This window comes from Sapajus apella, unplaced genomic scaffold, assembly GCF_009761245.1.
Source record: "Sapajus apella isolate SASKATOON/1434 unplaced genomic scaffold, GSC_monkey_1.0 scaffold51, whole genome shotgun sequence".
NCBI lineage: Eukaryota > Metazoa > Chordata > Mammalia > Primates > Cebidae > Sapajus > Sapajus apella.
The window spans coordinates 3102207-3128401 of record NW_022436991.1 but is presented as its reverse complement, the minus strand read 5'-3'; the positions used below and the strand labels follow the sequence as shown (position 1 = coordinate 3128401).

At 50.9% G+C, this 26195-nt stretch overlaps 2 protein-coding genes across 8 annotated transcripts in view; one reads left to right on the top strand and one right to left on the bottom strand.

Annotated features, from left to right (window-relative positions):
* Positions 1-1556: 1556 nt before the first annotated feature.
* On the top strand, positions 1557-12489 carry SNN (stannin). Of its 2 annotated transcripts, XM_032242753.1 has the most exons (3): positions 1614-1685; positions 7173-7426; positions 9308-12489. In XM_032242753.1, the coding sequence occupies exon 3, from the start codon at positions 9393-9395 to the stop codon at positions 9657-9659; it is 267 nt and encodes an 88-aa protein (XP_032098644.1). In that variant the 5' UTR covers positions 1614-1685; positions 7173-7426; positions 9308-9392; the 3' UTR covers positions 9660-12489. The 2 variants fall into 2 exon arrangements, with proteins under 2 accessions (XP_032098643.1, XP_032098644.1); XM_032242752.1 differs by lacking the exon at positions 7173-7426 and having other exon boundaries at positions 1557-1685.
* TXNDC11 (thioredoxin domain containing 11) overlaps positions 6189-26195 on the bottom strand; it is a 71958-nt gene continuing 51951 nt past the window's right edge. For 5 of the 6 annotated variants that reach the window (XM_032242745.1, XM_032242748.1, XM_032242747.1 and 2 more), the window contains 5 exons: positions 23644-24427; positions 20997-21139; positions 20561-20670; positions 18078-18158; positions 12408-13163 (listed from right to left, as the gene is read on the bottom strand). In XM_032242745.1, the coding sequence (XP_032098636.1) occupies positions 12524-13163; positions 18078-18158; positions 20561-20670; positions 20997-21139; positions 23644-24427 (1758 nt within the window). In that variant the 3' untranslated portion in view covers positions 12408-12523. Of the gene's footprint in view, positions 6486-12407; positions 13164-18077; positions 18159-20560; positions 20671-20996; positions 21140-23643; positions 24428-26195 lie in introns of those variants that run through there. The other variant, XM_032242746.1, reaches the window with a different exon arrangement.

Here is a 26195-nt window from a genome sequence, read left to right as displayed (position 1 = left end):
CTGAGGCAGGAGAATCGCTTGAGCCCAGGCAGTCAAGGTTGCAGTGACCTATGATTGCACCATTGCACTGTAGCCTGGGGGACAGAGCAAGACCTTATCTCTAAAAAAGAAAAAAATGCTTTGTCAAATCTGTCCACATTCATGGATATAGGCTGAGTGGGAGGATGGCTTGAGGCCAGGAAGAAGATGGAGGCTGCAGTGAGCTGTGATTTCACAACTGCACTCCAGCGTGGGTGACAGAGCAAGACCTCGTCTTAAAACCAAAACAAAAAACCCTAAGGGAACTACTCTTGGCTGGGCAACCAGGTAGGAGAGGCATTTAAGCTGAGATCTGGAAGATGAAGTGGAAGAGAGTTTCAGCTGGGGGGAACTGCATGGGCAAAGGCCTGGCAGTGGAAAAGGCTTGGTGCATAGGGAAGAAAGCCCAGCGAGGCAGTGGAGGGAGTGGTGACCCCGGCCCTCCATGCTCTTCCAGAGGCTTCTGCTTGAGAATGGGAAAGAAGTTTCCAGCAAATAAGGCCCCCGCTCCCAGGATGAGGTCTCAGCTCGACCTGCCCCATCCTGTCTTCTCAAGTTCCCTGGGCCACAGAGGCTTTGAAACACCCACCCTCATCCCTCCTAGGGCCCCGGGGCTGGGGCATCCTATCGCTGATGGATGGCCTTCTTCGTGTGGATGAATGGAGATTACTCCAGGAATTGGCGCCTCTGTGTTCCCAGGCAGACAGGCCTGGCCTCAATTCCCCTCTCCATCAGGAGCAGGCTATGGGACTTCAGCTCTTTGGAGCCCCGGATTCTTCATCTGTAAAATGGGAAGATTCTTTCTTTCTTTCTTTCGGAGTCATCTTTATAAAATGTGTTGGGCTGTTTATACAGGGCAGGCATTTGGTGGGAGCCAAACCACCGGGTTATTACGCTAAAAATAACCATCATTATAGGTGGCTGAGGGGTGCAATTGTCTCACAGCCCAACACCGCAGCGGAATGAGAGCTTCATCAGGGCCGGGACCTTGTCTGGATCGTAACAGTTCCCACGACTACTGGCGTGGCAGGCACGTGGTCAGTGTTTCGCCATCAACTGAACGGGCGGATGAACGATACGTGAATGAATTCCAGAAACAAAGAATATCCAGCTCCTTCCGGAAGCAAGGTCATTCACCTCGACGGTCGCGCGTCTTCCCTGCCTCTCCTCTGGTTTCCCTGCCACTCCCAGCTCTCAGGGAGTGTGAAGCACTCTTCTGTACAGCGTGCCTCAGTTTCCCACGGTGTAAGCGGGCGGGACCAGGGCAGCCTGCTGGGGTCAGGGTGAGGCGGGCGGAGGAAGGTCGCCTGCTGAGGGGCCCAGCACCCAAGGGCGCCCAATCCACGCTCGCCTGCGCCAAGCCCGTCCCCCGACCCCCGCCCCCTGCCCCGCCCACCGCGCGCAGCCCCGGCCCCGCCGCCCGTCGGCCCCAAGTGCACGTGACTCAGTCCGGGCCCGCCCCGGCCCGCCTCGCCGTCCCAGCGCCGACTCCCATTGGTCTCTCTGAGAGGCCCCGCCCCCAGCCGGGGAGGAGCCAGGCCCCGCCCGCCGCAGCCCGAGGCTCCTGCGTCCCGAGTGCGCGGCTGCCGGACCGGGCGAGCGGGCGGGTGGAGCCGGGCCCGCAGGGCTGCTGCGGGGCTATCCGGCCGGGCTGCGGCCGCGCCATGGTGAGCGGGGTGGGGGCGGGCCGCGAGCACAAGCCGGCCGGGGACGCGGGGACCCTGGGGCGGGGAGGGGGCGACTGGGACTGGGAGGGGCGCGCGCGGCGGCGGGGCCGGGCCGGGGTCTGCGGGCGGGGGAAGGGCAGCGCGGCGGGCGCGGCTCGGGGGAGGGTCCATTCGGGGGGCCGCACCCGCGAGCTGGGGCTCTTTGTCCGCGGCGCTGCAGCGAGATCGGGACAAAGGAGGAGGCGGGGGACGTGGGGGCGGAGGCCGCTTTGCGGGGAGCGCGATCCGCCAGCCCCCGCCTGTACAGCCCCCGCCCGTCAGCAGCTCAGTGCCCGCCCGCCTTCTCCCCGTACTTCGGGGTTCTTCAAAATTCTGGGGGCGGGGAGAACCTGGCAGCCTTCTGCGTGGCCAGGAGGGCTTGGGGGCTAGGGGTCCAGGCGACGTCCGGCGCCGGTCTCGCGAATAGGGAAACTGAGGCCGGGCCGCAGCGTTCGGCGCGCGGTTCTGTGGGCAGCGGCTGCGCGGCGTGGGCAAGCCTGGGTCCCGTCGTCCCCTTCCCACACCTCGCCTCCTGTTGGGTCGACTTGAGCTGCCTCCCCAGCTGCCGTTCCCTCCCAGCTGTCGCCCCCTGGGCCAAGCCGCCTCCTCCCTGGAGTCTGGCTTTGCTCCTCTGTAGAGTGGGGGAGACGCCGGCAGCATCGGGCAGGGTGGAATGGGAGGATGCGTGGAGCGCGCTTGGCATCGCGCCTGCAACGCCGCCTGCGCTCAGCACGCGGGAGCCACCGGAGCTCTGTCACCCCTGAGTCCCCAGCACCCAGCTCAGGTCGCCCAGCCCGCCCCAGCAAGGGCCACACCAGGGTTCACCTGTCCCCTGTCCTCTCAGGCACTCGGGAGAGGAGGTGGGCAGAATGTGGCATTTTATTTATTTATTTTTAACGAAGGGGTTTCACCATGTTGGTCAGGCTGGTCTTGAACTCCCAACCTCAGATGATCCGCCCACCTTGGCCTCCAAAGGCGGATTACAGGCGTGAGCCACCACGCCCGGCCGAATGTGGCATTTTACAGTCAGGGTTGAAATGCGGGATTTGGGACGAAGGTTGCCTGGGTTTGAATCTGCACGTCTGCTTTTGAGCTGTGTGACCTTGGGCAGTGGACTTAACTTCTCTGAACCACTGATTTCTGTATCTGCCAGGAGAGAACAGTAATAGCTCAACTGCTCGGTCGTCTTGAGGCAGATAGATGTCTGCGTGAACTGTTTAGCTCAGTGTCTGGCACATCTAATTGCCACCAACTTTCTGGGGCATCTACCAGCATAGTTGTTTGGCCAAACAGACCAACCCTGGGGCGGCCTGTGAAAATGACCAGTGGGTGATTCACAGAGTGGGGGCATGAGCCTCCGGGCCCAGGAAGACCCCGACTGACCTTGGGGCAGTCCCGTATCAGTGCTCTGCAGGCTCTGGCTTCCTCTTTTGCCACCGGGGAAGCTAGGGGGTTCTGGAGCGAGTTTCCTCTTCTGAGGATGGGGGTGTCATGCGTAAGGGTGGAGGTTGAGATAACACTGGCCAGAGAGCTGGCACAGCCCCATCAGTGTGGGCTTCCACGGGCGTCCGGCTGCTCTTGCTCCTGGCTTCTGGAGGTCTGGGGCCTTGCGTGATGCGTCCTGCGTCCCACGGTGCTCTGGCCCAGGGCAGAGCGGACGTCCCGCCCCATCCTGTGTCCAGCAGTGCCCTCTTCTCCCCACATCACTGTTTTCCAGTCAGAACCTGGGGCAGGAAATGTTTCTGGTTTGTGAACTGGGGTTCACTGAAGAATTTGTTGGCACCCTTGGCAGGTGGCTTTATGGGGCCAGTGCTAGAAGCCCCCTGGGGATGGCTGGCCCCTGTAAGCAGGGCGTCCCTTGAGGAGGCTCAGGAGGTGACGGCTGCCAGGCGGGGGTGTTTTGCTGGTGGTGAGCCCGGCAGCACTCGTGATGTGCCCAGCTGAGTTAGGAGGAGGCAGCGTGTCCCTGGAGAAAGGGTATTTGTGGCACTGGGCCTGGGCCAGGCTCTGTGCCCTGCCAGTCCTGGGGGTAGGCTTGGGGTCCCTCAGGCTCAGTGTTCTCTCTGCGGCACGCGGAGGTGTGGCTGGTGACATGCAAATCTGGTGGCCCTGCGATCCTTCTGTTTTCACTGTTCTTACCACTTCTCATCCTCACCACAATCTGGTAGATGAGGTCAGGGACTCATACCCACTTTGCACATTGAGAAACTGAGGCCAGAAGGAGCAGGTTGCTTGGCTGGGCAGAAGCAGGGCACAAAAGCGAGTCCCCGGCTGGGAGGATGGGCTGGGAGGACGGAGGAGACTCCAGCCTGCTCTGCTACAGGCTGTGGGCCCCCAGGGCCTGGAGCACCCAGAGTGGCCTATTGAGCAGGATCAGGCTCAGTCTGGGGATCCCATGAGGGGACAGGGATAAGCAGACCCCTCCCCCCCATACTGGGGAGGACCTAGAGGACAAGCTGGGGCCCTGGGAGGGAGAACAGGACAGGAGGTGACCACTCCCCTCCCCTCTGCTCCCCTCTGCTCCCCTCCGATCCTCTCTGCTCCCCTCCTCTTCCCTCCCCTCACTGGTAGCTGGGCCGGGGACTGTCCATTTGAATAGCTCTGATGGGGTGGTGTTCATCTCCAGTTCTGCCCCCATGCTTGTGGGGGCCCAGTTACTGATCTCTGTGGGCCTAGGCAGGACCATGTCAGTAATATCTGCAACCTTGGGTGGCTGGGGGAGTGGCTTAGGGTGGTGCAGGCCCCGCTTACCTTGTCTTGCTATTGTGATTCCGTGGGATGAGTGTCGGCTCTGCCTGGTGACACAATGTGTTCTATGCTGCCGCTGACCCCCACTGGGGTTGAGGATGCTGGGGCGGGGGGATTGTGCAGACTGGAGAGCCTGGGCCTTGGAGCTTGCTTTTATGGTCGGTGGGTGGGATCCGACAGTCAGGACCCCCTTGGCAGAGGATGGCAGGACTGAGGGCACATGGAGCAGGAGGGTGTGTGTTTGGGGGATCCAGATGGCCTTGGGCTTCAAATGCCAGGCAGAGGGGACACTCCAACCTGCCCAGAGATCGCAGGCCCAGGCTATGCTTTGGGCCCCTCTGCACTTGGAAGACGCCTCTCTTGGCTCTGCGGGGCTCCCCTCTGCGCACCTATCCTGCCTTCTAGCTTTTCACTTCACCTCCCTGCATGTGCCTCAGTTTCCTCACCTGCCAGATGGAGATGGCTCGGGTGAGCAGAGGCGGCTGCAGGCTTGCTGGATTCGATGCTGGTGGGAGTGAATGTGAGCTGATGTCATCATGGCTGTCAGGCCGGCGAGGATTCCCATGTGCCAGCCTGGGCATCTCCCCAGTCCAAGCTGTGGCCTGTCCCTGTCCTCTGCATCCTGTGGGCTTGACTGGATCAGGGTGAGGGGTTACCCAGCTTGTAAGACACAGCTTTGCTCAGAGGGGCTGGAAAAAGAGAGCAGGCGGGTAGGGTCCAGCCAGGCACAGGGGCTCATGGGGACCTGCTGCCCTCCATGCTTTCTGAGTTTCCCCAGGTTCTGCTTCTTGGTCACCCCCTTCCCTCCCTGCCTGCCAGCAAGCATGGAGCCAGCTTGCCCCTCCGTGGGCTCAGCCTGCCTGAGTCCTGGCATTCACCGCTCTGCCCCCACACTTGGGCATAGGCCTGTCCTCCCACGCAGGCTGCCGGCTTGAGTCTGGTGGGACAAAACATGGGGGCCTGTGCTCAGGGTCCTGTGAGTACTCTGGGTGTCACGGACCCCCACCTGTCATCCCCTTGGGAACAGGGTCTCCTCCAACTCATCACTGCATCCTCAGGCTGGGAACAGTTAGCTGACATTTACTGAGCACCTACTGTGTGCCCCTGCTAGGGCATGGTACAGCCGTAGGCGGGACAGATGGTGCCCTCTTCTGACAGCCTTGGAGTCCAGGGAGTGAGACACAGCCAGGAAACAGCCCCTGAGCCTAGAGAAGGGCAGGTAGCACGGAGAACAAATGAAGTAGGGCAAGGCTGCAGTGGGGGCATGGGAGGAGGGGGGTCTGGGGCCAGGGTGGTCTGGAAGGGCAGCCTACAAGAGGCACCTTCTGAGAAAGTTCCAAATAGGAAGGCTCCAGCCACGGGGCAGTCAGGGCAGAGGTGGGAGTGTGGGCTCACAGCGGAGGGCGTGGGGACACCTGGGGAGGCAGGAGGCTTGGATTCTCTTCTGGTGCCGGGGAGGGTTCTGAGCAGGGATTATGCCATCACATTTTTGCAAAGATGGTTTCTCAGGAAACATTTGCTGAGTGAACAAAGGAACAGGTATGCACTCGGGAGGGCCAGACCACAGGCCAGGTGTGACTGTGGCTCAGTCCCTGGGCTCTATGCTCACGGGGGGCAGAGCCCGCCACCTGGTTCTGCCCATGTCTCCTGGCCTGGGTTGAGGGCAGCAGACAGGGTTTTGAGGTCACCACTCCTCTTAGAGAATCCCTTTGAGGTGGGGCTGCCTGTGCCTCAGTTTCCTCATTAGTCCTGGTTGAACTGGGGCCCTTCGACCTGGCCTGCCCACCTGGCTTTGCTCCGCCTACCCCAGGTCATGGTGCCATTGTTTGATTTTGTACTTCCTGTCCGTGAACCACCCCCACCGCAAAACACACACACTTCCCCTTCCGAACTGATACTGACGTGCCTTCCTGTCCAGAAGCCCCAGGGGAGGGCAGGCGCCTTAGCAGGCCCTGTGGACCAGAGGTGCTGGAGAGAGGGTGGCAGGAGGCACGGGTCAAGCAGGTGTTATCCCTGCAGGAAGAGAACGCAGAGGTTGGGATGAGTGTACACAGGCTCACCCAGCCATGGTGGGCAGGCTGACCAGGGGGTCGGGGGGTCCCCTGTCCAGTCTGGAGGCCTGAGAGGACAGCTGAGCAGGGTTGTGGGACCTAATGGTGGCAGGAGAGAGGCCAGGGTGGTGTGTGCATGCAGGGGACAGGGCAGGGCCACCATGGAGCTCATGGCCCACTGGAGGGGGAGGTGGGCGCTAATCAGGTGGCCGTGCGCCAGAAGCCAGGGCTGCACACCGAGGCCACTGCTCTAGAGGGAAGGAGCCCGACCTGGACTTCCAGGCTGGGAAGGCTTCCCTGCTGGAGCTGGCATTAACCAGGTCAGGGTTTCTTTCTCCAGCCGGGCCATCTGTGGGGTGGGGGCTGCCCTGTGCACGGTAGATGCCAGAAGCATCCATAGTCTCCCTAGATGCCAGGAGTGCTACCTCCCCCCAGTTGTGACAAGGAGAAGTGGCTCCAGACATGGCCAGATGTTCCCAGGTTGGGAACACAATGACCCCCAATTGAGAACCACTGAACAAGGATAAACCGGCGGAATGTTCTGGGCAGGAGTAACTTCCCCGGGCCAGGGCCCGGTGGGAGGGTGCGTGGGGGTCAGCGTGGTTGGCAAGTAGGGCATGTTGGGGATGTGTAGTGTTTGCTCCTGCAGGTCATTGTGAGGACTTGGGAGGCATCCTAGCTGCAGTGGCCTCTGAGGGCGGACAGGGAGATCCTTAGTGCCTGCAGCCTGGCCCCTAGAGGCAGGGGAAAGGCAGTGGAATGAGGGGAGCTTACCTCTTCTGCCCAGGCCCTCTGCAAGGCTGCTGGTTTCCCAGGGCCTGGACCCTGGACAGGTGCTGGGGGCGCTGACTCAGCTGCCTTTGACCTTCGGGCAAACCTGGCTTCTGGGGAAACTCCTGTTGGGTAAGAATCATTTCTCCTTAAGGCTGCTGTTGCTTAAGAATGCAGCAGGTTCGATCCTGTTTGGAGGGAAAACCTCCTACCAGGGCTGTCTGCCTGCACTGATGTCAATCTCATCCAAAGGGAACAAAAAGAAGCCACACGTCTAGCCCTGAGTGCCGACTGTGCGCCCAGTCCCGTGCAGAACGTGTCTCAGACTGCTTATCCTCACTGACCCCAGGTGCAGTGAGTGTTTGCTCTGCTTGTGGTGAGCGAGGCAGAAGAGGGAAGAAAGTGTAGGTTATCTTGGGACGCTGGAGAGCCTGCCAGCCTCAGCACCAAGGGGCAGCAGCGGCAAAGCCCTGGCCTCAGCGTGCTGTCACTGGTTGTGCCTTGGGTGTCACCTAGAGGGTTGACAGGGCGCCTGGAGCAGGGGACTCTTAGTCCTTGTGTGCATTCCACAGCCACACTGTCCTGAGCCACTCGGCGGCCGCATGCATGTGTAAACTCCGTGGCTCGGCCAGGTGGAGGTGGTGGTCCCGGCCCTCCTAGTTCTGGCATCACTTCCTCAACATGCAGAGCAAGGCTTGGCCTGGCCTGGGAGGGGCCTTGTCCCTGCCCCCACCCAAACCAGCTGGTGTCCAACTCCTGGCACTTTCCAGGGGGAGCCCCTCTGCCTTCAGAGCCTTAGCCCTCGCCGTTCCCCCTGCCAGGAACACTCTAACCCATCAGCACTGCCTACCTACCTCCCACCTGCCCACCCAGTTTAGCATCGTGTTAACTGCTCGCTGTGTTCCTGACATGGTGCCCTGCATTGTGAGTGACCAGCATCTGGGGTACTGACCTGTTGCGGTCTGGCTCCTGCACTAGATGCTAAGCTCCGTCGGCGGGGAGTCTCTGTCCCACCCTCCCTGCCTCCCCGAAGCTCTCTAAGTGCCTGTCTCCATCTCTGGGTACACTCTACCCTGTCACTTGCTTGGTTGGCCTTGGCCCAAGCTATACAAGGGACTCTGTTGCTCAGCTTCCTCCTCAGATGGTGTGCCACGTTCCAGGGGTCTTCCCAGGCCAGCTGCAGTGCCTGGTGGCAAAGGCTGTTGTCCACTACACCCTCTCACAGATGTCCCCAAAGGACCTGACTGTTCTGTATATGATGCCTGTTTGGGGCAGGGACTGATGTCATTCCTCAGCTTTTTTTTTTTTTGGAGAGTCTTGCTCTGTTGCCCAAGCTGGAGGGCTGGAGTACAGTGGTGGGATCTTGGCTCACTGCAACCTCTGTCTCCTGGCTTCAAGTGATTCTCATGTCTCAGCCTCCTGAGTAGCTCAGTAGTTGGGATTACAGGCAGGTACCACCATGCCCAGCTAATTTTTATATTTTAGTAGAGACGGGGTTTTGCTGTGTTGGCTAGGCTGGTCTCAAACTCCTGGACTCAGGTGATCTGCCCACCTCAGCCTCCCAAAGTGCTGGAATTACAGGTGTGAGCCACTGCGCCTGGTCATTCCTCATGACCTCAGTCCCTTCGTGGTCATAAACATTGAGTAGGGGGGCTGGGCTTCCCAAAGGTGTACCTTCAGGAGAAGAACCAGAACCACGCCTGGCTCTGTGGCAGCCTTTACTGCAGCTGCTGCTGTTGCAGTGTTCCTGGCTTTGCAGCCAGCGAGGGTGACTTGCCTGGCTGGTACAGCAGCACTCGGGGTTTCAAAGGTCGTGAGCAGGAGCTGGGTGAGCACCCGCGAGCAGACGTCTTCGAATGCTGGCCAGCATACTTTTTGGCAGGGTGAGGGTGTGATGGGCAGGTCTAAGAATGATTGAAAATAGACCCTGTGGAAGTGCCAGCTGCATTTTGTGGGTGGTCTGGGTCCCTGGCAGAGGCCCCCCTGTTGTACCTCACCTGCTTTGTCTTTCAGGACTACTGTGCCCAGCCTGAGTTCCAGCCTCACTGAGTGGCCACCCCCAAAGCACTTCCAGCCGAGGAAGCCCCCAGCACTGACCATGTCTATTATGGACCACAGCCCCACCACGGGCGTGGTCACAGTCATCGTCATCCTCATTGCCATCGCAGCCCTGGGGGCCTTGATCCTGGGCTGCTGGTGCTACCTGCGACTGCAGCGCATCAGCCAGTCGGAGGATGAGGAGAGCATCGTGGGGGATGGGGAAACCAAGGAGCCCTTCCTGCTGGTGCAGTACTCGGCCAAAGGACCGTGCATGGAGAGAAAGGCCAAGCTGATGACTCCCAACGGCCCGGAAGTCCATGGCTGAGCCAGGATGGGAGGCTCCTGGTCCTGTTTGCAGCCAGCCGAGAGGCGCTGAGAGGGGCAAAACCACACAGACGTGCTGCTGTCTGAGAGGAAGGGCTGACACTTGCTGGCATGGCCTCTGCAGGCTTCGTCATCGCATGCACTGACGCCCGAAGGCCCGGCTGTCCTGGGCTTCCCCTCGGCCTCCAGGTGAGGCTGCCCATTGCAGGCAGTGGGCAGGCCTGACCTTGCTGGGGCTCACAGCCCCGTAGCGCTTTTGTTACTTGAATGTTTAGCTGAGCCTGTTTTCGATGGAGCTACTACTGTAATGCGTGAACTAACAAACCTGTGAACTGTAAATAGGCCTTTGGAAGCACGTGCTTAAGCCCTTTTGCTGATTTTTTAAAATATCATCTAGTGCACACGGGACTGGTTTGATTCTGACTGTGCTCATGACAAGATGAGTCAAGACCCCGAAGGGTCATAGGCTTGTAAAGGCCCACGCAGCACTCAGCAAGGGTCTCTCATGTGTGTTCATCTGTCTGTATTTCAAGGAAGTGAGATGCCAGTTTGAGGTCTCGTGGCCAATCAGTTGGGGTGCTTGGGTGATCTCTGCTTGGTTAGTCATGGGTGGAAGAGGAACCACACCCCCCACACCCTTCTCTTCCTTCTCCAGATAGACTCACATGTTAAATAGCAGTTCCTGTTGAGATTGGAGTTACTGCAGGGAAGCTACCGGACCTGCCTGGGAGCCATTGAAGGGCAAGTCAGGGCACGAGTCCCGGAGGCTGCCAGCATCCTTGTAGCAGAGCAGTTTCTCACCCCTTTGGTCTTCAGCATGCCGAGTGCCCCGCAACCCCCTGCAGTGCAGGCTTCGCTGAAATTGCTCTGATCCTCATAGAAACACCAGAGCCTGTGGTGGCTGCTTTTGGTCTGAAACCCAGTTGGCCCAGGAAAGAGAAAGTTGTATGTTTTGTGTTGGTGTTTCCTAGTTTCTGCACTGGAGGGGGAGGGGACTGTTGAGGTTCTGTCTTTTTTCTTCTTTCCCTCTTCCCTTTTCATACCAGTTGGCTTCCTCTCCTCTGATAACCACCTGCCTGCAGGGTCCTGACTCCGCTGTCCTCAGCGGGTCTCTCATCACCTGACCCAGCTCTGAAGGCACTGAGACCCGGGGAACATCATTTCTCACATGCACATTGCCACAGGAGCCACCAGACTGCTTCCTGCCAGCCTGTGCTTGCAGCAGGGGGCAGGGCAGAGGTGAATGCTGAATTCAGGACTTGACTCTCCCACAGGTGGTGAGTTGGTGGCTCTCAGGTGAGGTAGCGTCTCCAAGACCTCCCCTGTGTACACTTCAGTGAGCTCACTTTGGTTTTTAATCCCACCACTGTAAGCACACAGTAATTTTATTTATGATTCAAACGTGACTCATGCCTGCCATCCTCGGAAAGCCAGCCCCGGCTTAACCACACAACGCTGGCCCTTAATGCCTGAGCTCAAGAGCTCTGGCCTCCTGCTCTGGCTACAGGAACCTCCTCTGGACTCACCCAAGACTCTTCTAAAAAGCGTGTTGAATGAATCCACATTCTGGAACCTCGAGGGGGGAGAAGTAGGGAGCCCTTTTAAGCAGCATACACCTAAATTGGGGGGGTTAAACATTAAGTAGTAGCTTGGGGTGGGAAGAGGGATGGCTGGCAGGGCCTTCTGAGCAGAAGGCAGTAATGAAACACCTCAGCTGGGCTCTTGAGAGCCCTTAGGAAGAAGAGACAACACCGTTATCCACTAACGTGGACAAGCTCAGAAGAGGTGGTGGTGGCGCAGGTGTGATGTCTGCAGAGGCCCTGCAGTCTGGGTGGGCAGGACACACGGCGGGGGCCACTGAAACCAGGCCTAGGAGGGAGAACAGAACTTCCAAAGGTGGAAGATGGGGGAGAAGGTTTGCTTTGGTGAATGAGGAAAGGCAGAGGTGGGCATGTGACCCATCCCCTCATGTTTCAGAACTTCCAGGCTTTCTACCTCGACTCTCACCACAGCCAGCACATACCCTAGGCTGTTTTTCCTTCCTCCACACCCAAGGGACGCAGGAGCAGCTAGGATCTGCATTTTCAGGTTCCGAGCCTGACCCCTGAACTGACCAGTGCTCGATTATCAGACTTGACCTATGGTTTTGACCTTGTCAGTGAAGTCTCCGCTTTGAAGTGATTAAGCGTCACTTTCTCATCAGTTTCACTTCTGGAGGCTTTCTTATTCCACTCCCTGGTGCCAGGGCCATACTTGGGAGTTTGAATCAGGCCCATATGAGCATGGTAGCTGTTTTGGGTGAAGGCCAGGGACTAAGTGAGGCACTGGGGGAGGGAGGATCTTCGGGAGGAAAATGAAAATGCCTGTAGAACTAGTGAACCACATCATAGCGCTCACTGTTCTTATTTTTCAATAGCTACTTTTTTTTTTAGCATAGACACCAGAGCCACTCTCTCAAATGGCTTAGTAGGTTATGACCTCTCTTGGAATTCTTTCTGAATGCCCAACTGTTGCATTCAAGTTTTCTGACTAATCAAGAAATTAAGCATTCATCCTTTGTATCACTGCAGAAGCAACAGTGGGGGGACAGGGAGGGAACTTTTGACACTGAGCCACTAAAATATGGACTAATTTTTTGGATGAATATTCAAATGGACTGTGCTACTGTTTTTGTCTCAAAGCTACCAAGTTTGTGCAATAAGTGGAAGGGATGTCATCCCTCTTCAATAAATGCTGAATGACATTGAAGTTGATTTTCTAGACCACTGAGAAAATCTTTATTTACAATAAATTTCAATAAAATTTGCATAAATATATTCCCAATGTACAATTTTCACCTCTGATTTCTTCATGTCATTTAAAAAGTTAGTCTGTCCTATTCTCGTTACTCCTTTCAGATGCCAGTGTGGCACTGGCGTTAGCAGGTGGAGGGGAGCCAGGTAGCCGGGGGGCACCTGAAGGCTCAGGCTGCTCGGAGTGGGCCTCTGTCTCGGCCGCCAGGCTTTCAGTTCTGTCCCTGCCCTCCAGTTTCCTCTCCATGGTGGCCACCAGGATCTTGAGCCAAGTGTTCTCGGTAAGGAGGTTTTCTGAGGCGTCGGCCAGCTCCTGCAGCTTGCGGGCCAGCTCCTCCAGCTCGTGCGTCTTCTGCTGGTAGAGGGCCTGCAGCTGCTCGCTGTGCGTGTGGAGCAGGCTGTGCTGCTCCTCCAGGGCCCGCTGCTGCCGCCGCAGCCGGTGCTCATCCCTGCGGGCGCTGGAGAGCTGAGACTCCACCTGCACTTGTGCTCGCTGGAGGCTGCTTATTTCTGCTCTCAGTTTCTGGATCTCTCTCTCCAAGTGGGAGATGTGCCCCCGCTGTAAGACTGCCTCGCTCTGAAAACACTCCTTGGTAGGAGAGTTAGCCACATTCTGGTGGCTGTAAGCAGGGTCTGAGTGATGCAAAATGAACCTCAGCAGGTTCGGAAGGGTGATGGGGACATCTTCGGGGTATTTCACACTTAGGTCCTTTCTGGAGAGAAAGGGAAAGGAGGCAAAGACGCGAGTTGGGCCAACACAATTCATCCAAAAGCAGACTGTACCCAAGGCCAGGCCATCAGTTCTCACCAAGAAAAGACATTCCACAGATTTAACTTACTGAAAGCAAGGAAAATGTTGCCTGGGCAAGAAATTCTCTACAAAGCTGAGGCTGTCCCATATGCGTATTCTGTAATTTACATGGCTTATCTGTCCCTGAAGCCAGAGCTCAGATTCACCCACACAGTCCAAGAAAGACGGGAGTTCCTAGGCCCAGGCCTAAAGCCAGTGATGCAGGGCCCAGGGAGTGTGTGGGCAGGGGGCCTCTGTGTGCTCGGAGATGCCCAGTGGCTGTGTCAGGAAGAGCATCCAGGGGAGGCAGGACTGTCCCACCTATGTCCCTCTGTGCGCACTGACAGTGCCCAGAGAAATAGGAAGAACTTGAAAGATACTCAGCCTGTTACTTTGGCAAGCATTTATTACACATTATCTAAGGCAGGGGTTCTCAACTGGGGGTGACTTTACCCCCGATCCCTGGGCACATTTGGCTCACACCTGGCAACCTGATCCCTGGCAAACAGACCGACCAAGGGACTATGATTCAGGTTGCCTGGCCCTGAGAGCACAGAATAAGGAAGGAAGTGACAAAGGAAGGGGTTTCCCCACAGCTTTGTTCCAGGTCGTGATCTAGAGATCTAGAAAATTCCTCTCCAGAACTTGTCATTTAATCATCTGATGAAGTTTCTCTCACACTTCTATTTACCTGTGCCTATACAGTCTTGCTGCAATCCAGCAAAACTACCAGCTTTATGCACTTATGTATGAGGCAGGCTGGCAGCCAGGTTTGTCTCCCTCAGGTGTTAACAGAATAGAAGTCAACAGCAGGGACTCCAGAGCTCGGCTGCCCAGAGCCACTGCACGCGACCATAACAGTTTCTATTTTATCATAGTAAATATACAATTTCATATTCTTTTCACTGAAAGTAGCATAAAATTTTGGGATATGCATTTGACCATCCCCCCCTTTAAAGCTTCATTTTTTCTTTTTTTTTTTTTTTGAGACGGAGTCTTGCTCTGTCTCCCAGGCTGGAGGGTAGTAGCACGATCTCGGCTCACTGCAACCTCTCTACCTCCTAGGTTCAAGTGATATTCATGCCTCAACCTCCCGAGTAGATGGGATTACAGGTGCCCATTACTACCCCTAGCTAATTTCTGTATGTTTAGTAGAGATGGGGTATCACCGTATTGGCCAGGCTGATCTCAAACTCCTGACCTTGTGATCTGCCTGCATCAGTTTCCCAAAGTGCTGGGATTACAGGTGTGAGCCACTGTGCCTGGCCAAGCTTAGTTTTCTTAACATATAAGCTTTCTTCAAGTGGGGCATCCCAGCCATTCAAATGACAAAGCTGGGTGTGGCCCTGTGTGCCTGTAATCCCAGTCCTTTGGGAGGCTGAGGCAGGAGGATCGCTTGAGGCCAGGACTTTGAGATCAGCCTGGACAATATAGGAAGGCCTCGTCTGTACAAAAAAATATTAGCCGGGCAAAGTGACACACGCCTGTAGATCCAGCTACTTGGGAGCCTGAGGTGGGAGGATGACCTGAGCCCAGAAGTTCCAGGCTGCAGTGTCACCTTGTCTCAAAAACAAAAAAAACAAAAACACCCCCACAGCAACTAAAAACATATCATGGCCCTGTGAAGTGGGCCCATGGAAGAATACAGAAGCTGGACCTGCCCCAACGTTCCGCGGCACAAGACTGGTCTTACGAGGCAAAGTAAGGGTAAATTACTTCCCAGAAAAAGCTGCCAGTATCCCTCAGTATGTCAATCTCAAGACATTTACAGGACAGTGACATTTGCGAGCATGCTATCTGCTAAGAGGTCTTGGTGCACTCTCCATGAACGTCCCTAATGGGCATGCTAAAACACTTTGTTAAAGTAGCAAGGACACAGAATGTCAACAATCTATTTCCAGGAAAGCAGTAATGTGTTAGTGTGGTGGTAACAGGTCCCAATGTCTATTCCACTCTCCTCTAATCCTGAGGGAGTGGCAGGGCACACATCTAAAAAAGTGTGATTCTGGCCGGGCAAGGTGGCTCATGCCTATAATCCCAGTACTTTGGAAGGCCAAGGTGGGCGGATCATGAGGTCAGGAGATAGAGACTATCCTGACTGACACAGTGAAACCCTGTCTCCACTAAAAATATAAAAAATTAGCTGGGCGTCATGGCACGTACCTGTAGTCCCAGCTACTCGGGAGGCTGAGGCAGGAGAATCACTTGAACCAGGGAGGTGGAGGTTGCACTGAGCTGAGATCACACAACTGCACTCCAGCCTGGGCAACAGAGCGAGACTCCGTGTCCAAAAAAAAAAAAAAGTGTGATTCTTCCCCTGTGGTGTACAGGGGCACCCATTTCCCCCTCGTCGCCTGGCCCAGGGCCAGGCCAGAGCACCTACATTTTGAACTGTCACAGAGTCTGATGCAAGTGCTGGCTGGAGGAGCACCTGCTCAGTGGAGCAAGTGGCTCTGAGATGCCTCTGCACAGGAAGACTCTTGTCCCCCTCAAGGCCCCTCCCCTGCCTCTTCCTCCTGAGGACAGGCTCTTGGATATTTTTTCCTTCATGATTTTTATATATCAAGACATGCTCTTTGTAGACAATTCACAAGGGATGTAAAAACATACAAGAAGCACCTTCAAATCACTTGCAATTTCACTCCTCTGAAATCACTATCGACACCTCAACTTCTGTGAACATTTCCACCTAACACATGTACAAGTTTCTATTTTATCACAGTAAATATACAATCTCATATTATTTTCACTAAAAATAGCATAAGCAGGTGGACAGTGAAAAAGGTCTTACTACGTTATCAAATACCCTTTTTCATTTCCTCTTTTGCAACCTGTCAGCTCATGCTGTTTGCCCATTTACCTTCTGGCTAAACCAAACACTCGCTTGGGGACCAGTTCATGATAAGCATACTTTACTTCTGACTACCATTTATTTTTAGGAAATGAGAAAAATTCCCTTCCAAAGCCATAAGGCTTTGTTTACCAACCTCCTACCATTAAAAGAGAAGTGGACAGTCTTCTTATATATTTACAGTCTTGACCTTTCCAGGTCAAGGACAAGGGTAAGGGGCTGCAGGGCTGCAGCAAGTGCCTAGCATGGGGCCAGAGAAATGCGCTCATCTTCATGTTTACTACACCCGGCAGCTTCAGAACAAAGGTCACTTAGCCCAGACGCAGGTCTCCAGATGACGCCCTGACCTGTCACCTGTTTTGCCTGTGTCTTCTAAATAGATGCATTTCTGTCAGCTGCTGAGAACTTCTTCATTAAAAGGAATGTGCTGGGTGCTATGATTTTAATATTTTTTTCTTTTTTTTTTATTTGGAATTCAAATAATTCAAAAATTATTCGTCATTAAACTACATGCCCAACTCCAGTCCCACAGAGATGAAAATGTTAGGGTTACTGTCCGTGATTCCTGGACTATGTGGTAATTTAAACACTTCTTAGAAAGAAAAAGCCTCATCAAAACTCAGTCAGCAGTAAAAAAGGGTGAGTCACATTCTGTTTTTAGTGCATGATTTGACAAGACCCTACTACCACAGAAGTATTCCAGCAAACATTCTTTGAGATACAGAGCAAAAACCAAGGGAATGATTCAATAGATATGAGGCAAACACTCTCCAAGAGAAACATGACAAGCTGAATTGCAAAAGGGAGGCAGGTAATTAAAACAGCAAAAGTCACACATGCTAGTAAGGGACTCCCTAAATGATGCTGCAGACACTTTCCCCTGGAGAGACCATATTGTCAAAGCCATGCGAGTGGGTCCCCAGAAGGACTCAACTTTCTAAAAACCAGAAGGAATCTATAAAAAGGGAGCAAACATCCAGTATATTAGGCTCTAAAGGACCAGGCGTTTGTTTTCTTTTCTAAAACATCTGCCATCTACATTCACTAACTAGAAGTCCACTCCCCCTTGTTAATGTCCTGCTTGCTAGGGCTTTCGGGGTAGTTGCTGTGAAGATCTGCACCTGGAACACTGGCTAGACAAGCGTGAAAAAAATCAAGCAACAACTCCATGGCAGACATTCACAGCAGTCTGCACGCATCGGAGAAAGCCCCTTTCCAGGGCTCCTGGGACCAAGGCAAGGATGGGATTTCTGCTCCATCTTGCCATGGGAAAGGAAAGCTACCCCGTCCTCTGTATGAGAGGGATGAGGAGCTGCTGGGAGGCCAATTAAGAGACAGGCATGTGGAAGGCTTGAGGCAGGCAGGGCTCCACAGATTCTCTGCTGTTTTGACCCACACAAACTTGGGGTCTTTTCCTGTCAATCTCTGTGTCCTCCATATGTTCACACAGGCCATGAAAGCTAAGAATTCTCACAGCCACATTCAAGCCTGGGTAAGAGATAGACTGTGGGAAGCGCAACCTTCTTTTAAAAGATCCGTACCACACATAGCATCTTGACACTACATCCCTTTTACCCTATGTACCTAAGGCACTTTTTTTGAGATAGTCTTGCTCTGTCGCCCAGGCTACAGTGTAGTGGTGTGATGTTGGATCACTGCAACCTCCGTATCCCAGGATCAAGAGATTCTCATGCCTCAGCCTCAGACTAGCTGGGATTACAGGTATATGCCACTATGCCTGGCTATTTTGTGCAGTGACGGGGTTTCACCATGTTGGCCAGACTGGTCTCAACTTCCTGAGCTCAAGCAATCTGCCTACCTCAGCCTCCCAAAGTGCTGGGGTTACAGGCATGAGCCATAGTGTCTGGCTCCTAAGGGAACATTTTTTGAACATAATGAATGATTTACATCTTAAAGGCATTTCATTTTCAGACCTCCACAAAAGAATCCCAACTGCCCACTAGTGAAAAAAAAAATTGGCATTACCTGTTGCAGGGAAAAAACAAGACAGTAGGAAGACGATCGACCATAAATTCCCAAGGAAGGTCATTCTGAGACACATCAATCCTGGCAAAAGAGAAGAACAGAAATGGCAGAAGATCAGCCCAAGAAATGCCAACTTGAAAGAACCTTCTCAGATAACCTCAAGAACCTGGTGCAATTTTTAGACCCCACACTGGGCTAGCCCCTTCGCAATGAGTGCACTACCAGGTGTGAACTGGCACTGATACTTCCAAGGCATGCAACTTTCCTCTACGTGGACACTTTCTACTGAGTGGCAACTCGACATCCTGAAAGGAAAAATGAACCTGTAGAAAAGGCGGCACTGACACCTGAAGAGTGGTTCACGTCTCACCTGACAGGAGCTAGCCAAGTATTTTAATCCCTGAATATTTCTGGAAAAAGAAAGGAAATCATTGAGCAAAATCAAGCCTCTCTGAAGATGGAAAATTATATCCTCTTTATGTTGAAAATCTGCATAGAGGCCAAAAACAGCCTATTTTCTTAGCAGATTTTACATTAACTTTCTAATACAGAAAATGATGTCTATACTAACTCACCGACGGCACATGGCCTATATGCTTATATATTTTAAAGAACAGTTGTCATATATTTCATACTCTATTCTTTTCCATTAATTGTATGAAAAAGCATTGTTAAGGGATAAAAACTCTATTAAATGCCCAGCCATAATTTACTGAAACATTCCTCTCCTGGTGGATATAAATAGTGCTATAATGATGAGCTCATGCTTCTCTGTAATTCCTATTCCATTACTTCTCCAAAGTAAAATTAACTGGGTCAAAAATGTATTAACTGTTTTTGTTGATTTCTTGTGAATGTTGCCAAAATCCGTTCCAAAAGAGTTATGGCAATGTACTCATTCTATTAGATACATCTGACTGCAGTTTCCATTTTATTTTATCAACACAAGATTCTGCCACTTAAAAGCACTGATTAAATATGTTAAATGACACTTTGTTACTGTTTTAATTTACATTTATTAGATTATAATTTCTCCACTTGTTTATTTACTCTCTCTTCTTAAAGAAAAACCTGCTCATGTCCTTTGTTCACAATGGCACCTGTCTCAGCTGTTTCCTAAAGCATTTTAATTTTGGGGGAGGCTGGAGTATAAATGCCTGATTCAATCCTGGTCACTCATTTGCAGGTTGAAACTCTGGCAACCTGTCTACTTTTTCTATGCCTCAGTTTCCTCAATAAAAAGAGCATTTTCTTTTTTTTTTTGAAACGGAGTTTCGCTCTTGTTACCCAGGCTGGAGTGCAATGGCACGATCTCGGCTCACCGCAACCTCCACCTCCTGGGTTCAGGCAATTCCCCTGCCTCAGCCTCCTGAGTAGCTGGGATTACAGGCACGCACCACCATGCCCAGCTAATTTTTTGTATTTTTAGTAGAGACGGGGTTTCACGATGTTGACCAGGATGGTCTCGATCTCTTGACCTCGTGATCCACCCGCCTCGGCCTCCCAAAGTGCTGGGATTACAGGCTTGAGCCACCGCGCCCGGCCAAGAGCACTTTCTTTTATTGACCAGAGTGGCTTCCCTGAGCGTTCCGAGGACTAAATCAGGTAATATGTGTATCTAAAATTCTCCCAGCAGAGTAACTCCTCAGATTTGGCTCTAATTATTACTTACAGTGCATATAACAGGTGACATACAGACACTGGAAAATATATTAATAGTCCCCCTTTTCGTCTGCTTTCCCTGTTTTCACTGCATGTATTTCTGGTGGAATCTGTCCATTTTTCTTTATTTTTTCAACTGCTTCCACTTTGGAAAGTTTCCATCTCTCAGAGGAACCAGCAAATCCTGCAATTTTTTTTTTTTTTTTTTTAATATTTAACTCTTATCTATCTGGAGGGTTTTTCAGGGGTAGGGGGCTAAATGTAAACAATTTTCCCCATCCAAAACTGCTTATACCCCATCTAAAAACTCTGTATTTGAGGTTTCTTTTTCAAAAAATTATTTTTAAGAATTTTGTTTACTCAAAAGCCCACATACAGTACCCATGGAATCACAATACTAGAACGTGGATATCCACAGATCCTTCCTCTTAATTTCGAAAATGAGGAAAACCAGGGCTGGTGGAGAGATCTGCTCAAGATCCCAGGGCCCACTGGCATTGCCTGGGGCAACCGTCCCATGGTATTCCAAGGGGCCATCCTGAAAACCAGGTCAGGGCTCGCCCCACAGAACTGCACTTGGCCACCTACAAATCTAATCGGGGCTAAACATCAACATCATGGAAGGAACACTCAGAATTCATGAGGAAAAGCTCAGTTTCAATGAGGCTTTGCTCACAGCTTCAACCTGACAATTAAATCCAGCCAAGTCATACCAAAGGTTAATGGAAAATGGGCAGACCTTCGCACACCATATGGCTAAGCTGCAAAGATGAGTGAAAATAGGCACACAGCCCAAAGTACTGCACAACAGGCCTGCTCACCTTGCTACAGTGAATGTGTCCATGGGCAGGTTACGAGCTAGCTGGATGAAGACGTGGTTGAGGGATGGACAGAAACCGCACCATGGGGCATAATAGAGCAGGAGAACGTCCTGTGGGAAGGGGAAGACAGCTGTTACTTACACCAGGAAGTGAGCTCTTCCTCATTGCTTAGAATCCAGCAGGCACTCGGTAAATGCTACCTATGTAAATATTGTAGTGAAAATTTTCATCTTTAGGTCCTTCTAATTCTGTGCTTTCTTGAGCACTTTTCTGAAATTTAAGACCAATGTAATTCATTCATGGTCTGAAATCGAACCGTCATGTAGCTCTTCTTCTATACATCAAAAACATCTGCTCACCCAATAGCTGCAGCTTTGGAAATTATCTTTTTAAGGGGGATAAGATGGCTTGACTTTTGCCTCTCGTGACCACATACCTGTTTTTGAAGGACTACTTCCCAAAAGGTATCAGTTGTCACTTCAGTGATTAAATGCTGAGATGGGAACTGGGCAGAATCACTTCCAATGAGATGCCTTTTCAAGGGACTGTACAGAACGCTGAAGTTTTGAATAAAAGACTCTAAAAATAAAGAGAAAATGAGATCAACTCTTCTCTAGGTACAAGGAAAATAGCTGGCCTACTTTTAAACTCCAAATTTTAAAAACTCAAATGACTTCATAGGCTCACATTTTTAACATTTCACCTATCAGCAAAACCCCAAACAAAGATGCCGAGGTGGCATCAGGTTTAGCTCCGGTAGTATTAGCTCAGCAGACACAGTAATTTAGATAACAAAACACCATGCAGGGTTAGATGTTCTAATATTCATAGACTATTCTTTTTTTAAAAGGACTGCTCCACAAATAGACACCTGGTGAGACTATATAAATCATCAACAAGCCACGATCTTTTCAAGAAACTTCACTCTACAATAAGGAGACCTTTAAGCTTAACTACAAATGTAGCAATTACACAAGCTACAGTACTGTGGAATGTGTTTAAATGCTCATTAATTTGAAGACGAGCTATGGTTTTTTTGTTTCCTTTATTAAGGTTCTTCAAGCTTTTTTTTAAAGGTTAAGAAAAAATTACAGGTACTGAAAAAATACATAAATAAAACCTATAAATAATCAAAAACCTAACTTGAACCAACAGTTTTATCCTTCCCACAAATTCTGCCGTCTTCAGAGTCCTTTGCTTCATCGGAAGCAACAGTAATTTGAATTTCACTTTTCTTTTCTTCCTCTTTTTTTCTTTTTTTTAAGAGACAGGGTCTCACTCTGTCACCCAGGCTGGAGTACAGTGCTGCATTAATAGCTCACTGTAGCCTTGAACTCCTGGGCTCAAGCGATCCTCCTACCTTGGCCTCCAGAGTAGCTGGGACTACAGGTGTACGGCACTGCACTCAGCTAGAGTTTCAGTTCTTTTTTTTTCTTCTAACTCCCTCCATTTTGAGGTCCCAATCAATGCAGTGCAGGATGGAGGAGGAAGTGAAGAATGTCATGTGAATACTAAAGAGAATTCACGATCAGCATCTAAATAGCACTTAGCTGGCTATGTTTTTGAAACATGAAACTAAGAATTATTTCCCAATCTGAATAAAGCCTAAATTCTGAAACTGCCATAGAGATAGCTAATTTATGAGTTAACTCTCTAAACCAACAACGACACACAGTAGATGTTTTTTCACAAGCTCCCTGAAAATTCTGTCACCAACTACAGGACAAAGAACAGCGAGGCCAAACATTTCAGAGGAGATACAGAGATGGAAAGAAATCTAAAAAAGGCTTCTTTCAATTACCCTTAAATTCAAAGTGAACATATTATGAGGTCATTAAACACTTGAGCATTACTGAACAGAATTCAGGAAAATCTAATACATACTACCTCAAAAATACATGCTTGTGGGAGCACTGACCCCATTTCTCTGGAGTCTGTTTCCCGTTTAAAAAAAAAAAAAATCTTGTTTCATTTTAAGAAAACACATCAAAATAACTTTAGAAAACATGAATTGGCAGTAATCTGTATTATCATTAGATTATGCCCTTCAAAAAGTGACTGGTCACAGGGTTCTTTTAAACACTGAGGAACTCTTGAATTTATAAAATATAATTTGATGTAGAAAAATCAGCATTTACATAAAGCCTTTTCACAAATGTCTAATCTAAGAAACAAGCTTCACCTGGATTTGAAAGAGGATGGCTAAAAAAACTTGCATGTAGAAACTCTGAGTCTTACTGTTGATTTCATACTTTATAAAACTTACAGGTTTCCTTCCCTACGAAATTCCTCCTTTCTCCATTTGGCATACACTGACCCTCCCTCACGTTTCCAATGAGGCTGAACTAACACGGCTTTTGAATTCTCACTTCATTGCGTGTAGTCAAGGGTGTCAGCAAAGCCCTGAGAACAGGCCAGTGTGGTTCAGCCTAATGTTGCTGCCAAGCCTGGGGCAAGCCCTGGATGCTTTCTCATCACAGAGCTTTACTCCTCAAAAAGTGGGTTTTGCTTTTGCTGGTTTGCAACTGACGCTTGTTTACTGCACTTTACACTTGATACAATCTAGGCATCCCCAGGTCCTAGCAGTATTCCTCCGCACGTTATAAAACAGCAGCAGAACAAATTAGGTCTTGTGGCCTTGATCCTTAGACATTTAACCTGTGAGATAAAAAGGGAGGCAAGGCAGCTCTGCTGTCAAGGCTCAATGTCATCAGCCCCCAGGACGCCCCACCAGAAGGGCTCTCCACCTCCCTGCCGGTTCCAGTCCCTAAGTCCCCACTCCCTTCAGCTTCTTCTACCTTAGACATGTGAAATGTCTAATCGCCAATTCAGAAAGTGGGACTTTAACCCCCATGGGATAAACAACAAACTTATCCAAAATTTAGAGTGAGGATGTTTCTGTTCCATTTAATAGACAAAATTAACTTCTTGAAAATTATGGCCGATGGTAGTCTCAAGACTTAAAATGAGCTACAGAGCTGTATCACCCCACAATTAAATGTAATGAGAGCCATCAATAAAATTTACCCATATGACATCAAACAAAACGTACAATGCTTGGAGAAACAAACTGCCTACAGTACCTAGGGTGAGCTTCATCAATGCTTGCTTTGGATCCAAAATGTAGTGAGACTCTTCTTTCATGTCAACAATTGCGGCAAATTCTTTCACCTGAGTGGAGCTTGGAGCACCCAGTCTCTCCGCATATAACCAAAACAAATTTGAATCCAAAAGGTAGATGTTGAGAGTCTTGTTGGTTCTGCAGCTCAGGCCTGTGAAGTTTGTGCTAGTCACGTCTACTTCTGGAAAGAGATACCTGTTCTCCTCAATGTGAGGAACAGAGCTTGGGGCATCAACCTCACATTTCTTCTCAAGGGAAGAAAATGCAATGGTAGGGGCTTCAAGTTCAGAATCAGTGAAGCCTGCCACACCCCTGCTTATGGTCCTGCAACATGCAGTGTAGTAGCTGAAGGGGCTATAGGAAGTTAAAAAATTGCTGCATTCTATGCTGTCTGATGCCACATGATAAAAGGTCTGCTCCTTGAGGTAGAAAGAATCCAAAGCTGCTGCCATTTCAAAAAAGCTGCACTGTGGCATGCTGACCGAGCTCGGCTTCACACCCACGGCGGTCTGGTTGACACAGAGTTCACAGACGTTGTGGGTCCTGGAGAAGGAGTGCCACTGGGGCAGCACCACAGTGTTGCAGCAGGGGGATGCTGTGATCAGCGGTGGGTCTGGCAGATGAGCCGGCGGTTCCAGGGCCAGGGACTCCAGCATTGGAGCGTCCACCCGCCGCAGGTGCTGAAGCAGACGCTCCACCACCTGGTCCCCACGACAGTTGTTGTACTCCAAGGCCACTTCGGTGATCTGAAATACCGGGCAGAGTTGGTGAGAGGCTGGGGGACGACCGAGGAATTAGCACCCCCTTAGCCACATTTCACTTTCTGCAGTTTCAGTTACCCATGGTCAACTCTGGTTCAAAACTATTAAATGGAAAATTACAGAAATAAACACGTCTTAAGTTTTAAACTACACATTGCTCTGCGTAGTGTGATGAAATTTTTGCCATTACAAAAATTGCGAGCCATCCCTTTGTCCAGCATGTCCACTGCTGTGGATGCTACCAGCCTGTTTCTTAGTAGCCAACTCAGCTATCAGATCAACTGTCTCAGCATCGCAGTGCTTGTGTTCAACTGACCCTTTATTTATTACAAGGGCCCCCAAAGTGCAAGGGTAGTGATGCTGGCAATTCAGATATGCCAAAGAGAAGCCAAAATGCTCCTTTAAGTAAAATGGCGAAAGTCTCAGTAAGAAAACAAAATGGTAAGGTTGCTAAAATCTTCCGTAAGAACGAATCTTCTACTCATAAAATTATGAAGAAAAGTGAAATTCATGTGTAGTATATACAGGGTTCAGTACCATCTGTGGTTTCGGGCATTCACTGGGGGTCTTGGAACATACCACCAAGAACATGCAGTGGGGTAGAGGAGGATGCAGGGGAGGTGATTACTATATTTTTAAAAATACTACCCCAGGCATGACACTCCTGGGCCAAATGGTATGTTGCCTGTTAGATAAAACCTCTACACAATCTGGCCCGTTTGGTGTTCCAGTCTCACCCGATCCACTTCAGAACAGACCAGGCCCTCCTGCAATGCCACACCTTTACGGAGGCCTGGCAGGGGACACCAACTTCTCCATCTGTTCCCAAGGTCCAGCACCAGGGCAGAGGCTTTAGAGAAGCTAACCCTACTCCCAGCTAGTTTCTGTGCCTCCAGTGTCCCTGAGGCCCCTTCCACAGTCTCACAAGCTCCTGCTGAGACATCCCTCTTCCCCACAAGCTTATGGATCCTCACGGGCAGAAACCACATTTGATTCATCCTGCCATCCCTGGGGCCTAGCACAGGGCCAGGCACATAACAAATGTTCAGTAAACCTCTGATGAATGAGTGGCAGCTCAGGGTAATGGACACATTCCCCTTTCTTGGTAAGATTTGCCACTTTACTCTCAGGCCATATTGGCAATTTGGATTTACATTTTATTCCAAGACTCTTCCACTTCCAAAATGAATCTTTTATTACTCACCTCTCATTCTAGTTTCTTAAGAAAGACAAGTAAGTTATAATCCAAAGGCATTTACTCTCTAAAACAGAGGAGTGTGTCAACTTGAAGCAAATCTCACCACGGTTAGTTATAGGGTGGTGTCACTCAGGATTTTGTTTTGTTAAAGTGTGTGTGTGTGTGTGTGTGTGTGCGCGCGCGCGCGCACGCACGCGCGTTTATGTAAAACAATTTAATGAGTGCATTTCCAATTAAAAAAACAGTTTTATAAAAATATGTACATAAAAATTAAAAAACAGTTGTATGTAAAATTTAGAGTTAATTCAAAACAAACATATTTGTACAGGAAAATAAATTATTTCAACAAATAAACAATTTATTTTCCTGTACAAATATATATATGTTTTAAATTAACTCTCTAAACTCTCTAAATATTACATAAAACTTGTAAACTAACTGGCATAAAAACGTCACTATAACCCATCAGAGAGCTACTGGGTGAAGAAAAGAAGTCACTTTAGATGACAGGCCAGTGCTTGAAATTGTATTTCCCCACACAAAAACATCTCAGCC